General features: G+C 39.9%; 1 protein-coding gene across 1 annotated transcript in view; it reads left to right on the forward strand.

The window, feature by feature from the left end:
• LOC127650738 (multiple PDZ domain protein-like) overlaps positions 1–14327 on the forward strand; it is a 127941-nt gene that overhangs the window by 42056 nt on the left and 71558 nt on the right. Inside the window, 12 exon segments of the mRNA XM_052136352.1 lie at positions 684–794; positions 947–1086; positions 2972–3185; positions 3883–4011; positions 4659–4847; positions 6349–6451; positions 8831–8919; positions 9372–9579; positions 11078–11164; positions 11273–11352; positions 13464–13610; positions 13943–14110. Coding sequence (XP_051992312.1) covers positions 684–794; positions 947–1086; positions 2972–3185; positions 3883–4011; positions 4659–4847; positions 6349–6451; positions 8831–8919; positions 9372–9579; positions 11078–11164; positions 11273–11352; positions 13464–13610; positions 13943–14110 — 1665 coding nt within the window.

Here is a 14327-nt window from a genome sequence, read left to right on the forward strand (position 1 = left end):
ATTACATCACTGTATGTTCAACAGGACACAAAGGTGTTTACTTTAATTTATATAAGTAACTCATTTCATGTATTATTTGCTCAACTTTTTACATAACAGCCATTTATTCTTAAGCGATTGCATTTTAGGCTTGAGTGCCAGACATCCCAAAACACAGATTTTAGATTCCAAAAGATCTTTAAATAAATATAATTAATTCATATTATTCATAATAATAGTAATAGTAATGTTGTCATTAAAATATTGTTAATGCATGTTATGTTTTTATTGTTGTGGTCTCATCGTAATAATTTATAAATGTGGCAAAAAGCAGAAAAATAAATAGGTTCTGCATATCTGTTATCAGATTTATTTCTTTTTTTATTCACAGATAGATGCTTATTTAGAGCAAAGGTTTTTTGTCAGAAAATTGATATGTAATGGTTTGTACTTCATCATGAGCACACGCTCGAGCCGGGTAGGGAAATTAAAAGTTAATTGAGCAGCTCCTGAATTTAATGAAAATACATGTGTGCACAGATGGCTGGGAGGACAAATGATCAAAACAAATGAGTTTTCCACACTTTCTCAGGACTATTTATAATCTTCAGTTGCTGAAGGAAAGAAATACGGATAAATACTTAGAACACTCCAAGCGAGGAGTGTCATTAACACTTCCGCCATCTTCTCTGTTTCTCTCACAGACTCCATATATTGACTCCGATCTGAAGGGCGGCCATGACGGGTTCTCCTCGCTGCTCAATGGGCAGCCTTCATCTGAAGAGTTTGAACATATCATCCGTTCCATGGCTCAGGTAACACACAACATAACTCAATCAAGCAAGCAAAAATCACTAAACCCGCTGGAATAGACCTAATATTCATTATAGGCAAATGAAACATTTTTGGTTTTAGCTCATCTTGAAAGTTTTGTATGAGATTGTGATTATATGTTCCGTGTGTTTAGGGTCGATACGTGACTCAAATTAACCTGCCAAAGCCGGTATCTGGTGGTTTGGGCTTCAGTGTTGTTGGATTGTGCAGCGAGAACCGTGGAGAAATCGGCATCTTCATTCAGGAGATTCAGGCCGGGAGTGTGGCAGACAGGTCAGAAGTGGACACACACACAGTCACACATTTACCATAGACTTCTGCTAATTATATCATACTTTCTTTTGAATGAAAATGGAAAAAGTAAGGCTTTGTTTTTAGATAAAATGGTCTTTATGAGGAGGCCTGTGAATCAGTCCTTATTTCTTACTATGAAGCTGTATGTACACATTGGTCACAGTGGGCAAAATGAGTTAGTACACTACCGAGAAGTATAATGAAGTTCTGTGATTAGTTGTTTACTCTCTCTAGATCACCCTGCCCGTCATTCTCCGGTGCCTCAGAGTCTTCATGGTACTCTTACTGAAAAAGAATACCAATATATGGACTCCTCTGGTTGCGCATTAAAAACATTGTGAAGATGGTAACTCACGCTAAATGCTCACGCTTTGCTGGGAGAATCTTGCGAGGGTTTCGCAGCTCGAGGATTTCCACAATAAAAATAACGAAAATGCATGTTTAGTTGGTGCGCACAACTCAAAAGTCTTCCGTGTGCTTTGGAATTAAGAGATAGAATCATTTCCAAAAAACTATATTTTTGCCTAAGAAAAATATTATTGAAATGAAAGGGTCATTGCGAGAGGGGCGTTCTAACCGCGGTGGCCAACCCATGCTTCACATGCATTAGCAGATTTGCAATAAAAATGGAACTGCCAAATGTTTGGAAGAAATGTTAATGTTCTTTTTCTCCCAATTTGGAATTCACAATTTCCCCCTTTTAAGTCCTCGTGGTCTTGTAGTGATTCAACTGAATCTTAGTTGCCTCCGAGTTTGAGACAGTCAACCCGCGCATCTTATCACGTGGCTTGTTGAGCATGTTGCCATTGAGACATAGCGCACGTGGAGACTTCACACCTTCCACTGCAGCATCCAAGCTCAACTGAACACGCGCCCCACCAAGAAGAAACCACATCATAGCGACCACGAGGAGACTCTACCCTCCCTAGCAACCCTGCCAATTTGGTTGCTTAGGGGACCTGGCTGGAGTCACTCAGCACGCCCTGGGATTTGAACTAGCGAACAAGGTGGTAGCCAGCATCTTTACTACTGAGCTACCCAGGCCCCCTAATGTTAATGTCCTCAATTAAAAATCATGTTGAACTCTTAGTTTATGTTCACACAGGCAGAAAAACATCCCAAAAAATCCAAAAACTACATTCGTATGTGGTTTGGAGTCCAAATAAAATCAGATTTTCATTAATGAGTCTTAGTCTGAATGGTCAGATCTGATTTCATATGGGGTTTTTTTCGTAATCGTTGTGGGCAACAGGTTGTTTCATCAGGTGCCTACATGCTACAACGCAATAAGGTATTGAATGTCTCATGTGAATACGTGATGCTTGAGCATCTTGAGCGCTTCAGTTCAGGACGGGAGTCCTCTTCAAGAGTCTCACTCTTCAAGGATCTCAACGACACTTCTATGCTTCAATACGGGACATAAACCCTTCAATACAGGACGTTTTGCTGCCTGCTAAAATACAGGAGAATAGATGTCCCTAATAGGACCTCATCTTAATTTAAAAATAATAAATGGGACATCCTGTCTAAAAAGGACAGTTGTCAACCCTAGCAGCCACAAACATTGCATATGCCACCTCTCTTATAATCCGTTGTCTGTAAGGACTGTGTTCATATTTAGATATGTAACAGAACAGATAACTCTGTTTGTTCCTGGCAGGCAGCAAATGCCACAACCCGCCCTCACACTAAGCTTAACCATATGGAGTCTGTAAGGCTGAGTACCTTGCCAGGAACAATCTGAAGCACCTTGCCTCATTATTGATTGATTCACATGCACATTCTTTGCTCGCTCTACAGTGATGGTGAGCTGATCTCAGGACAGTAATTCGATGATAAACACATTCTCTTCTCCGAATTCTAGTGATGGTAAACTGAAGGAGGGAGATCAGATCTTGGCAATTAATGGTCAGCCGCTGGATCAGAGGGTCAGTCACCAGCAGGCCATTGCACTACTGCAGCAAACATCGGACCACATGGAAATCACTGTCGCCCGTGGGCCCGTACCACAACTCTCCAGCCCAGTGGTGTCCAGAACGCCCAGCGCTGCAAGCACCCTTTCAGCACACTCCAGTGCGGTGAGAGACAACACACACATATTAGCACTACACTATCTAGCTCATGGTCAGCATGGTCACGAAAATAGAGCCCAATAAGTTTTGTCATTTTTCAACTCATATCATTGTTCTTGTTTTAAGGATGTTCACTTACACTCACCGAGCAATTTATTAGGAACACTATGGCCCTAATAAAGTGGCAGTTATGGTCTTTTACTGATGTAGCCCATCCGCCTCAAGGTTCGATATGGTTTGCATTCTGAGATGCTATTCTGCTCACTACAATTGTACAGAGTGGTTATCTGAGTTACCACAGCCTTTCTGTCAGCTCAGACCAGTCAGGCCATCCAACCTCTCTCTTCAACAAGGCCTTTCCGTCCACAGAACTGGATATTTTTTGTTTTTGGCACCATTCTGAGTAAACTCTAGAGACTGTTGTGCGTGAAAATCCCATCTGGCACCAACAATCACGCCATGGTCCAAATCACTGAGATCACACAATTGGCTGATTAAATAATCGCATGAATAAGTAGTTGTACGGGTGTTCCTCATACAGTGCTTGGTGAGTGTATTTTTACTAGAAATTAAGACAAAAAATGCACATTAAGAAAATGTGTTTTTTTTCTTCAGTGAATTTGACTTCTCTGTTCATCATCCTTAACATTCTTGTTTGCCAAATGCATTTTTTGTTTGTGTGTGCGCTCTCTTGTCTTTTTAGACCCACTGGACTCACGTAGAGACGATCGAACTGGTGAACGATGGAACTGGTTTGGGCTTCGGGATTGTTGGCGGTAAAACCACCGGCGTCGTTGTCAAAACCATCTTACCTGGAGGCATTGCTGACCAAGTGAGCTTGCTCAGTGGAACTCAGATCTTGCGCATTTTACACTTTCTGGCCCCAATTGACTATTTTTATGCACCGGTACGATCCCCTGAGCAGATGGTCACACGTCCCTTGACGGTAACATGACTGCGTCTGCTGTCTGGCTTTAAGCATGTTGGCAATCTGGTGTTGTTATCCATTTTGCTTGCTTTGAGCTGAAACACTTATTAGCCCCAGCCGTGTATCCTGCAAAAATCCTATTGTTAAACTTTGTCTTGTTTGTATAATATCATGAGCACTCACATGAGATGAGGACTCTAGTCATATCAGTAACCTTATGAAAGCCATTTTATTCTACATGGGACAGGTGCCCCATCATGGGGGCTGCCATTTTAGAATCACATGATCAGCCGAATATTACTCGCTTAATCTCAGTAACTACCCTGTTATTGGACTCTTTCACTCTTGGATTCAATTAATCATGGCTAATTGTGAATAGTGAATTTCTACAATGGCATCTGTAACTGAAAACTATTGATTTTGAATGATGCTGCATCCACACCACTAGGTGTCACTGTAAGTCCTAGATGACACAAACAAAAAGTTACTGGGTGAGCCTTGAACAATAAATATCAATATAATAAAAACAACTTTCTCTCTCCCTGTTCCAGGATGGTCGTTTACGTAGCGGAGATCACATCCTGCGTATTGGTGATACGAATCTTTTCGGTCTGAGCAGTGAGCAGGTTGCTCAGGTCTTGAAACAATGTGGCAACAGAGTCCGACTGCTCATCAGCCGTGCGACGGTGGACGATGCTCTACCCATTCATATCTCCCTGCCAACTGTCACTGAGCAACAGGTTTCAAAACATGCACATTCTTAAACAGACCAGCCTGAATAATGTATCAAATATATGAGATTTTATAACACAGTTACATTGAGAATGATAACAGACTCACCCAGATGACATTTTTTGTTCTTTAATGGCTTAGGAGACCTAATGGAGTTCAGTCATGACCACTCTTGGAAAGATTTAGCATGTTAATGTGGGTATGATATATTGACTGGATATTGGTCTTGGCAGACTAGATCTGCTGGGACATGCAGAGAGACATGTTACTGCTACAAAGTACACAGACATACTGAGTTAAGCATGTAGACATTCTGCTGCTGCTGTACAGTTAGACAAAATGCAAGACTTGCTGTATCGAGCCTGTGTTAAATGCTACTGCACAAATAGACATTACAAACAAACCCTATGTAGCAGATCTAGATGTGAGCTGGGGTGGAGGTGGATTTTAGAGAAAAATTCTCACAGAGCACTGCAGTGAAACCAGCTTCTCTGCAAAACTAAGTAAATTAAATGTTAACCAATTACATGTCAAAGGGCCAGTCAGCTTTCAACGACGGAGCTGATTGGCTAATAGATATCAAGCTCAAAGAACCGCTTGGCAATATAGAGTTGCATGGCTGAACTTTGGTCATTTCTCAGCTGTGTTTTGTTGAAGTTTTCATTTGTCTTATATCTTTCTCCTAAAATGAGATAATTGAGGGTTATTCAATGACTGTGGACAGCATAGTTTAGATCATAAGAAAAGTTCGAGTTCATATCAAGATCTCTGGCTTCTGATTAAAGACTGTGGCATCTTGGCATTTCTGCGCACAGTTTGATGCATTGTTGAGATCTCCTCTGAAACTCTAGAGGAGACACTTTATTTCTGGGGTAAATTTTTCAGGAGAAACATCTGAGAGACAGAAGACTTAAGCAAAGGTCTCCATTGTGTGCTACATTTAATCTCATTGCTGTCTAGAAGAAACCGCTTTATACATATTAAATTGGTCTCATTTGTTATTTTGCTTTCCAATGGGCAGGCGTAAATGATTTTTTTAATTTGCCGAATTCATCATCAAACAGGCAGCGGGACTTGCAGCATACTGTTGCCTCTCTATTTTAATGGCATCATGATTATCTGTGCAGAAAAGAACTCCATCAATACTTCTGTGGCCCATCTCACAGAGCAAGTTGAACAAGCTCAGAGTTTTAAAGTAGGTTTCAGGTTCACAAAACTAATCAGATCCAAACCAGTTTAGATCAAGTTCAGTGGTCTCGGTCAACACTCACTTTTAATCATCTGTCAATGCAGAGTTTGATCGTAGGTTTATGATTAACATTAAAGCAAGATAGCCATGTAGCGAATGTTACTTGACGATGAACACCAATAGAGACCGAAAACGTTTGCTCAAACTAAATGCAAACTTACCCGGTTAGCCACTGAAACCATCTTCGTGAGACAGGGCTCTGAAAAACCTAGACCAATTAAGTCAAACAGCTCAATTTTTATTCTGTCATTTGGTATCAGGGTTTTGAGGAAGAAGAACAGGATGCTTTTGATGTGAGTCTGACGAAGAACGCTCAGGGGCTGGGCATCACCATCGCTGGATATGTCGGGGACAAAACCTCAGGTGATCTTATGAATATCATTGATGTGCAAACTGAACTAATTCATGAATATTACAAGATATGGAGGACACACAACACCTGTGTATGGATTTACAGAGGGGGTTTTATTGGTGGTGCTCTCTAAGATTGATACTTGGGGTTTGAGATCTGATCAAACCCCTTTTGAAGATTGGGTGTGATGTCATTTCAAACAAAGTCTGGCTAAAAAGAAGATCTGTTTTTGAGTTTGTAGCGATCATTCGAAACTTTTTGGAACACTGCATTCCAGCTTTTAACACCATCTTACTGACATTGGTCCAACATGGCATGGTCAGTGGGTGTGACCCAGTGCTTAAGTTAATAAATGAAGGTTCAGGGAGGAACCTGCCTATCTAATCAACTAATTAGCTATAGAATATATAAGACCCTGCTTCTCCCTGGCGACAGTCCTTTTGGCATCCCTCCACTTCCCCATCACCATTCCCTATTTTAAGAGTTCCTGCTCTATGGCTATCCTTATCTATTCACTATTCCCAAAAGAGGGGTAAATTAGTGCTCGAGTCGAGCCTCATCCTTATCCCATCAAGACCCTCCTTTGCAGACAGCAAGCTCATATGTTTTACCTGCATCACTCAAAAATTATATGGGCATGCAAACTCGTGAAATGATTTTGTTTTTTTCTGGTTCATTTCTTCACTCAAGAACATAGATGACAACATAATAGACCTTATTCACCATAGTGCCATCTTTGATTTTTGACATGAATTAAAACGAGTCTCTTCAATGGCATCCAATGTATAAAGCTTTTAAATCACACCTCATTTTCCACAACTTTTATTGTCAACTGAAATTACTCGGAAAGATGTTTCATCAGCGGAACAATCCAAAACACTTTAAACAACAGCAGAACCGATTGAACAGACTGTAAGTCTATCCCTCACAGGCTTGTTGTCATTCCAATTAAAAATTAAAGAGGGAGCCTCTGTGAATAAGTTCCGAGCAGTTGCCGAGCAGGTGCAAACATTCCTACATCTGTTTGATTTGCCTAAAGACATTGTTTTCAAGACAATGTCATGAAAATGTTTTATTTATTTAATTAGTCTACAAAAGAAACCAAATCTGCTCAAATACTCTTAAGTACCAATTCACTCTTGTTGTGCTGCTTCATTCATGTAGCCCGTAATCCATTCACACTTACTGATAGAGTATACTCCTATCTTTGCAGTAGTAATGTCTTTCTTTAAAAACAAAACAGCAAGTATATTAAAAAGGTTTTCATGTTCTTATGTGGATTTGACCAAATTCATCATAAGATACAATAATAAACGGTGCATAATATGGCCATGTATAGCATATTAGCGTTAACATTAGCATTAGCATATTAGTGTTAACATTAGCATTAGCATATTAGTGTTAACATTAGCACCATGAATGCAGAATGTAAACGTGCTATGAGATGTGATGTTGCCAGTGTTGGGTACTAACAGATTACATATAATCTGGATTTAGTAATCAAATTACAAAAATCAAGTACTTTTAGTTGTATTACATTACATAATTGTAATATTATATCAATTTGTAATACTCTTTTATAGATTACTCTTCCACATTTTTGATAGAATGAACTATCCAAAAGTAATCAATAAGTATTAACCTATGTTACTGATTACAATTTTAGCTGTGTAATTTGTAATCAGTATCAGATTACATTTCTGAAGTAATCACTGGCTGTTGCTTTTGGAAAATGGTGTAGAATTATGTTAAAGGAGGTACCCGAGTCATTTCTAGAGACTAGATTACCATTGAGACATGGAGGTGGCTCTTAGGCTTGGACTTGTAAGCAACCTCCTAGCAACCTATCAGAACACACTAGCAACTGCATAGCAACACTCTAAAAAACACTCAGAACACCCAAAAACACAATAGCAGTGCAAGCACCAAACAACACCAAATCAACAACTCAGAACACCTTAGCAACTCCATAGCAACACATAAAAAAAACTTTTAGAACACCCAAAAACACAATAGCAGTGCTATAGCAAGCACCTAACATCACCCTAGGAACCACCCAGAACATTTTCAAAACTGGAACTTAGGAACCCTAGAATCATGGCTGAAATCTAAGCGCAAGGAAGCATCACTTATGTTCTTGTTCTTTACAAAAAATATATAAAAAATGTTTTATTATTTATTAAAGTCTGTATATGTGTGTTTATTTAGGTTTGATACGAAATCTATAAAATGTGTTTTTTTAAAGCTTAATATTTCAAATATTCTAAACCGTTGCTGTCCCTGACAGCCGTGAGTTTCTGGGAAGATATCAGTCTGAAAGCAGATTCTCATTCTACCCTGCTTCATGTTTGTGGCATTTAACCTTCGCTGCATGCAATTTCCTTTTGTAGAGCCCTCCGGGATATTCGTGAAGAGCATTTCGAGGGACAGTGCCGTGGAGCAGGATGGGCGAATTCATGTCGGGGATCAGATCATAGCTGTGAGTTATTTAACAAAGAATACCACTCTGTACTCTCCTCTTTGTATAACAGTGCTTTTCTAAAAAAACAAAAAAAAAAATACACGTTATGCTCTGTATTTTAACATATTTCCATATTTATTGGTGATATAAGGTTTGTTTTATTGAATAAAACTTGACAAACAGTTTTGGAGATTCGGTCTTGCCCCATTCAAGTAGATATGGTTTACCTATTGGTTTACTAGTTTACCTATTTGAGTATTAGAGTATTTCCAATTTGGCAGCTGTGTGAACTCACTTTTCTTAAAGGTACTTTGACAGTATGTACTGTTAAACCTCCCAGCCCTGATAGGCATGCATGGGTGAAAGGTCATATGTGTTGTGCATGTCTCACTTATGATCACAGCAGGTGAATGAGATAAGTATTAAGGCTAAACTGCAGTGTGTTTGTGTGTGTGTGTGTGTGTGTGCAGGTAGATGGTATGAATATCCAGGACTTTACTAACCAGCAGGCTGTTGAGGTTCTTAGACACACAGGTCAGACTGTACACTTGAAACTGGTCCGACGCGGCTTTAAACCAGAGGACGCGTTCCCACCAATCATACCCGTAACCATGGAGACCAGACCTGCCTCTGGTGCATCCAGAAACTCAACAATGGAGCACATGAACGACATACACGGTAATTATTGTTACATGCACAATAATCTGACTGTTAACATTTCTAAATAAGAGTGTTCCAATGAAGCTGTTTACATGCATCATTCAAGTCTATTTAAACACCACTTGAAATTTATTAACAAATGCTATTTTCTTTACTGTGTTGATGTATTTCCTGTTGAAACAGGAAGTTGGGGTGGGACATACAAAAATGCTTTTTTTTTGCTAGTTGGTGGCAGATTGTATAGAGTGCAACAGTGACCACCCTCTGTTTGTTGTCTTGGTTCCTGAATCATTTTTCAATAAGAATTTGAAAAAAATCTTTCAGTAAAGAGATCGAAGTCATGAACCCAACCAACCAGCTCCGAGATGAATTACAACATTACAAAGTAAAAGAATCTTTAGGTGAGAAAGGAGAAACAGGAATGATGAACTTCAACTCAAATTATAGGTTTATTTACTAATCAGTCTCCCAGGCTGCAATCACTGCTGTCTTATCAATTTGGGGGACACCATCCTTTGACCCAACTGGAACCCCAGAGGCCGTACCTCCACCTGTCCAATTGAGCTCTTCTTGGGGTTTGCCGTGAGTCCCGCCTGCCGGAGCATCTTCGGAAAGCTGCCAATCATTACTGTATATAATCATGTAATCCAGATAGGTAGCGGTGTACATGGAGTGTGGTCTGAGGACTCGGTCCATAAGGCGCTGAAACATAGCCGGGGCCCCAAACAAACCGAACAGAAGGGTCATGAATTGGTGAAAGCCAAACGGTGTGGAGAAGGACGTTTTCTCACTGGACATTGGTGTTAAGGGGATCTGCCAATATCCCTTTGCCAAATCCAATGTCGAATAAAAACAAACCCGATTGAGCAGTTTGTCAATTCGAGGCATTGGATACGCGTCAAATTTAGACACCACGTTGACCTGTCTATAATTCACACAGAACCCGAGCCATCGGAACAATTTCTACATGGAGAACATAATTGGGATATTTACTTCTGGAACCTGAGTGTTGCATTCTATTAGAGGGTGGGAAATGATCATTCCAGAAAGCATTTTACTGAACCAAACTTGCCTCTGTATGCAAGATTATCAAGTCATCAATATTTGAGATCCAATTTCCCAGAAGAGAAAAAACTTTTTTTTTTATTCAATTAAAAGTAAGCTTTTAGGAGTACAGTAGCATAAAGATAGCCCCAAAGATTAAAAAAACATGTACTAAAAGATTTCTTGGGTTCTTTAAATGCTGCACTTTGTTCAGATTAAACAGAGAAAATAATGATGTCTAAAACAGAAATATAAATTCACTGTGGAGATCTAACTTTACCCATGTAAGAAAGAGATTGAGAAAGTTTGGTAGATCCTCTACACCACATTTAGAGTCACAGCCAAAATCTTCACTTATCCTTTCATCATGTTCCCCAGAAGCCTGTTATTATATAAAGAGAGTTCAAACCAGCAGAGTCTCAGATAGCGAGACAGAGTCACAGTTTGACGCCCTTGTGTTTTGTGCTTGTAGATGAGAGGTTATATCTCAGTCCAGCTGAATCCTCCAAACCCCCGTCTGTCACGGTTCCACCCATCAGAACTCCAGAAAGGCGAGACGGTGAGAGAGAGAGACACCAGTTTGTCGTTTTACCTTTTAGAGAATCTAAAGGCAGATATGATCTAAGATCAGCTGGTAATGGTGTCATGTCTCCCCCGGGTCCTGTAGGAATGAAGCTGAGCTGTGATGAGGAACTCAAACTCTTGCAGAAGTGGCAGAAGGACGTTGGCATGTGCAGCGAGGTCATTGTGAGTAACATATATTCAAAAGCGGGTGAAAACTGAAGAGTAAATCACTTTCCTTTACAGCGAGACCATGAAAGCAATCGAATTTTCTGTTTAGCCAGAAGGGAGCGACTGCAAAATTTAAATACTTATATGGTAAATGGTCTGCACTTATAAAGTGCCTTTTTAACCTTAATGGTATTCAAAGCGCTTTACACTGTGACTCATTCACCCATTCACAGACACATTCATACACCAATGGTGGCAGAGCTGCTATGCAAGGCACTAGCCTGCCATTGGGAACAACCTGGGTCTCAGTGTCTTGCCCAAGGACACTTCGGCATGTGGAGTCGTGTGGGCCGGGAATCGAACCGCCAAACCTGCAATTAGTGGCCGACCTGTTCTACCAACTGAGCCAAAGCTAATCATACTTAAAAGCCATAATTGTTTTGGACCCACTTTATATTAGGTGGCCTTAACTACTATATACTTAATCATTTGATACAATGTACTCATTATGTACTGTACATACATGTTGTTGCATTGTAATTACATTTAAAGTACTTACATTTAATTACATTTGCGGTTACACTGTTAACTTTACCCCTAACCCAACCCTTACCCCAAAACCTAACTCTAACTCCTAATGGTGCATTCCCATACAATGCGAAGAAAATTTTTGCATCGCATTGCTTGCGGGAGTTTGACAACTGGATTATAAATTTGTGCTTAAACTTGCGTTCGCGCGAGTAATGCGGACCCGCGTATATTCCATCTTCTCTTCCGGAAAAGAACAGGAGGAAGGACCTCTACCACTGGGTTCATAGTAAAGTACAACCAATAGCTGGAATGAAGTAGACACGCATATTTTCAGAACTTACCAGGTAGTCCAACTTCCTCGCTCACTTTCCTCCAAGCGATGTCTTTTTTTCGTCCGGTCTCTGTGCAATTCCGGGTGCCCACACGCCGCTACAACAATCTATTCATCCATTATTCCAGATTTCTTCTGCTACTATGTCAGTACATCAGTAACCTCCAGACAATCTCAATGCTGATAGGCTTTCGTGACAACGCGTTAAGCGAATTCGCGCGAATGAAGCGATTTCGCGCGTTCGAGTCGCGTCATTCGCTTCATTCTCACCGCCTGCCGAATTCACGTCAATTAGCGTCTATTCGTACCTTTGCGTTGACTTTGTACGTTATCGTGCCGCGTGAAACGCTCACTTTGCATTGTATGTGAACGCACCATAATCCTAATCCTAACCCTACCCTTACTCCTAAACCTACCCGTACCTCAACCTCAGTATCAGCAAATGTGAGAATTTTGCAGAACAACATGTAGTTTCACAGTAAATACATTGTCTTGTATGTTTTTAATGTTAGTACATAGTAGTTAAGGCCACCTAATATAAAGTGTGAACTTAGGCCTAAACTGCAAATCATCACATTTACTTTTGTTGATCATTTATTTAAAACAACAGAACATTTTCAGTCTTTTTACAGACTGCTATTTAAAATCTAGCTTCAAGCTGCAATTATCAGGGTTCAAAGGGCATAGGGCCTTCAAGTACATATGTTATAAAATATTACGCATTATTCAGATAGACCGTTAGCACCTAAAATAGAGATAAAGCACCATCATTCACAATATCACATACATTACCCTCTGGATATAGCTTTTTAATGTTCCTGACTGTTATAGCGCCACCTATTGTCCATTCCTCACAAACGTTCACATGCTTCTTCAGAATCACATGACACATATGCATAGTAAACTTTTCTAAATTCGGATATTTCCTTTAGGAGTTATAGGCTTTTGGGGTAACTAGATTACACCCATATTTTTGAATGTCCCTGTTGTATCTGTGCAAGTAATTCAGACTGAAGATGAGTTTTGTTGGGTGAGAGATGTGTTTCTTTTGCTTGCATTTGATAGACTGTTGGAGTGTTTAAATGCCGCCATGTTTAATTATTAACATGAAGGATTTTGAGCAAATGTACAATGAGTAGAAATACATGGCAACAAGGGCTGGGAGAAGGGAGAAGAAAACGCTTCAATGTAAAAGTAGGTTTGTGATGGTCTTTTAAGAGGATTCTGACATTTATGATGATTTGTCGTCTTTGTGTTTGTGTAGGTGGTTCAGGTGGAGAAGTTCAGTGAGAACAGCGGTTTAGGGATCAGTCTAGATGTTTGTTCCAGCCGTCACTTCCTGTGCTCTGTGCTTCCAGAGGGTCCCGTCGGACGTTCTGGAAAAATCTGCAATGGAGACGAACTGCTGGAGGTAAAATGAAGACACAAAATTCACATATTTATGTATGTGTCGCGTAAACTGGTCTTTCCAAAAAGTCCCTTGCATGTTAAAGCAAAAGTTATTATGAGTGATTATGAGTGCCGAATGCCATTCATGCAGGAATATCTCCATAGTTGTGAAGCATGAAAACATCATGCCACAAATGCTGTCGATTGAGCTGAACTTGTATGGAACCCGGAATGTTCCTTTAAATAAAGAAAACTGTATTTGCATTTTTTTCAATGGCAGGTTCTTAAACTGTTGCAAAACCTTTTGCGTGTGTGTGTGTGTGTGTGTGTGTGTGTGTGTGTGTGTGTGATTAGGTGAACGGCATTCCCCTCAGAGGAGAGACTCATAAAGAGGTTGTCGGCATTCTGAAGGAACTGCCTGTCTACGTGACCATGGTCTGCTGTAGACCTGCCCATCTTATGACTGACAGCCAAACTGACCAACTACGAGCGGTGGATGTGGCCGTTGAATCCACAATTCAGGTATATTAACAACAGTGGCATTATGTAAACAAACTGGCATTTAAAGGGTTAAAATCCTGAAAATTAATTAATATTTGATAGTTATGATCAGGACTGGTGTTGGTGAAAAAATGCTAACTCATTGAAAGTGGAAAATAATATTAATATATATTATTATTACAGCAGTTATTTGACAAGAACATTTTTTATTTTATTGACGCACAAGGATTAAACATTA

Source organism: Xyrauchen texanus, chromosome 1 (assembly GCF_025860055.1).
Source record: "Xyrauchen texanus isolate HMW12.3.18 chromosome 1, RBS_HiC_50CHRs, whole genome shotgun sequence".
Taxonomy (NCBI): Eukaryota; Metazoa; Chordata; class Actinopteri; order Cypriniformes; family Catostomidae; genus Xyrauchen; species Xyrauchen texanus.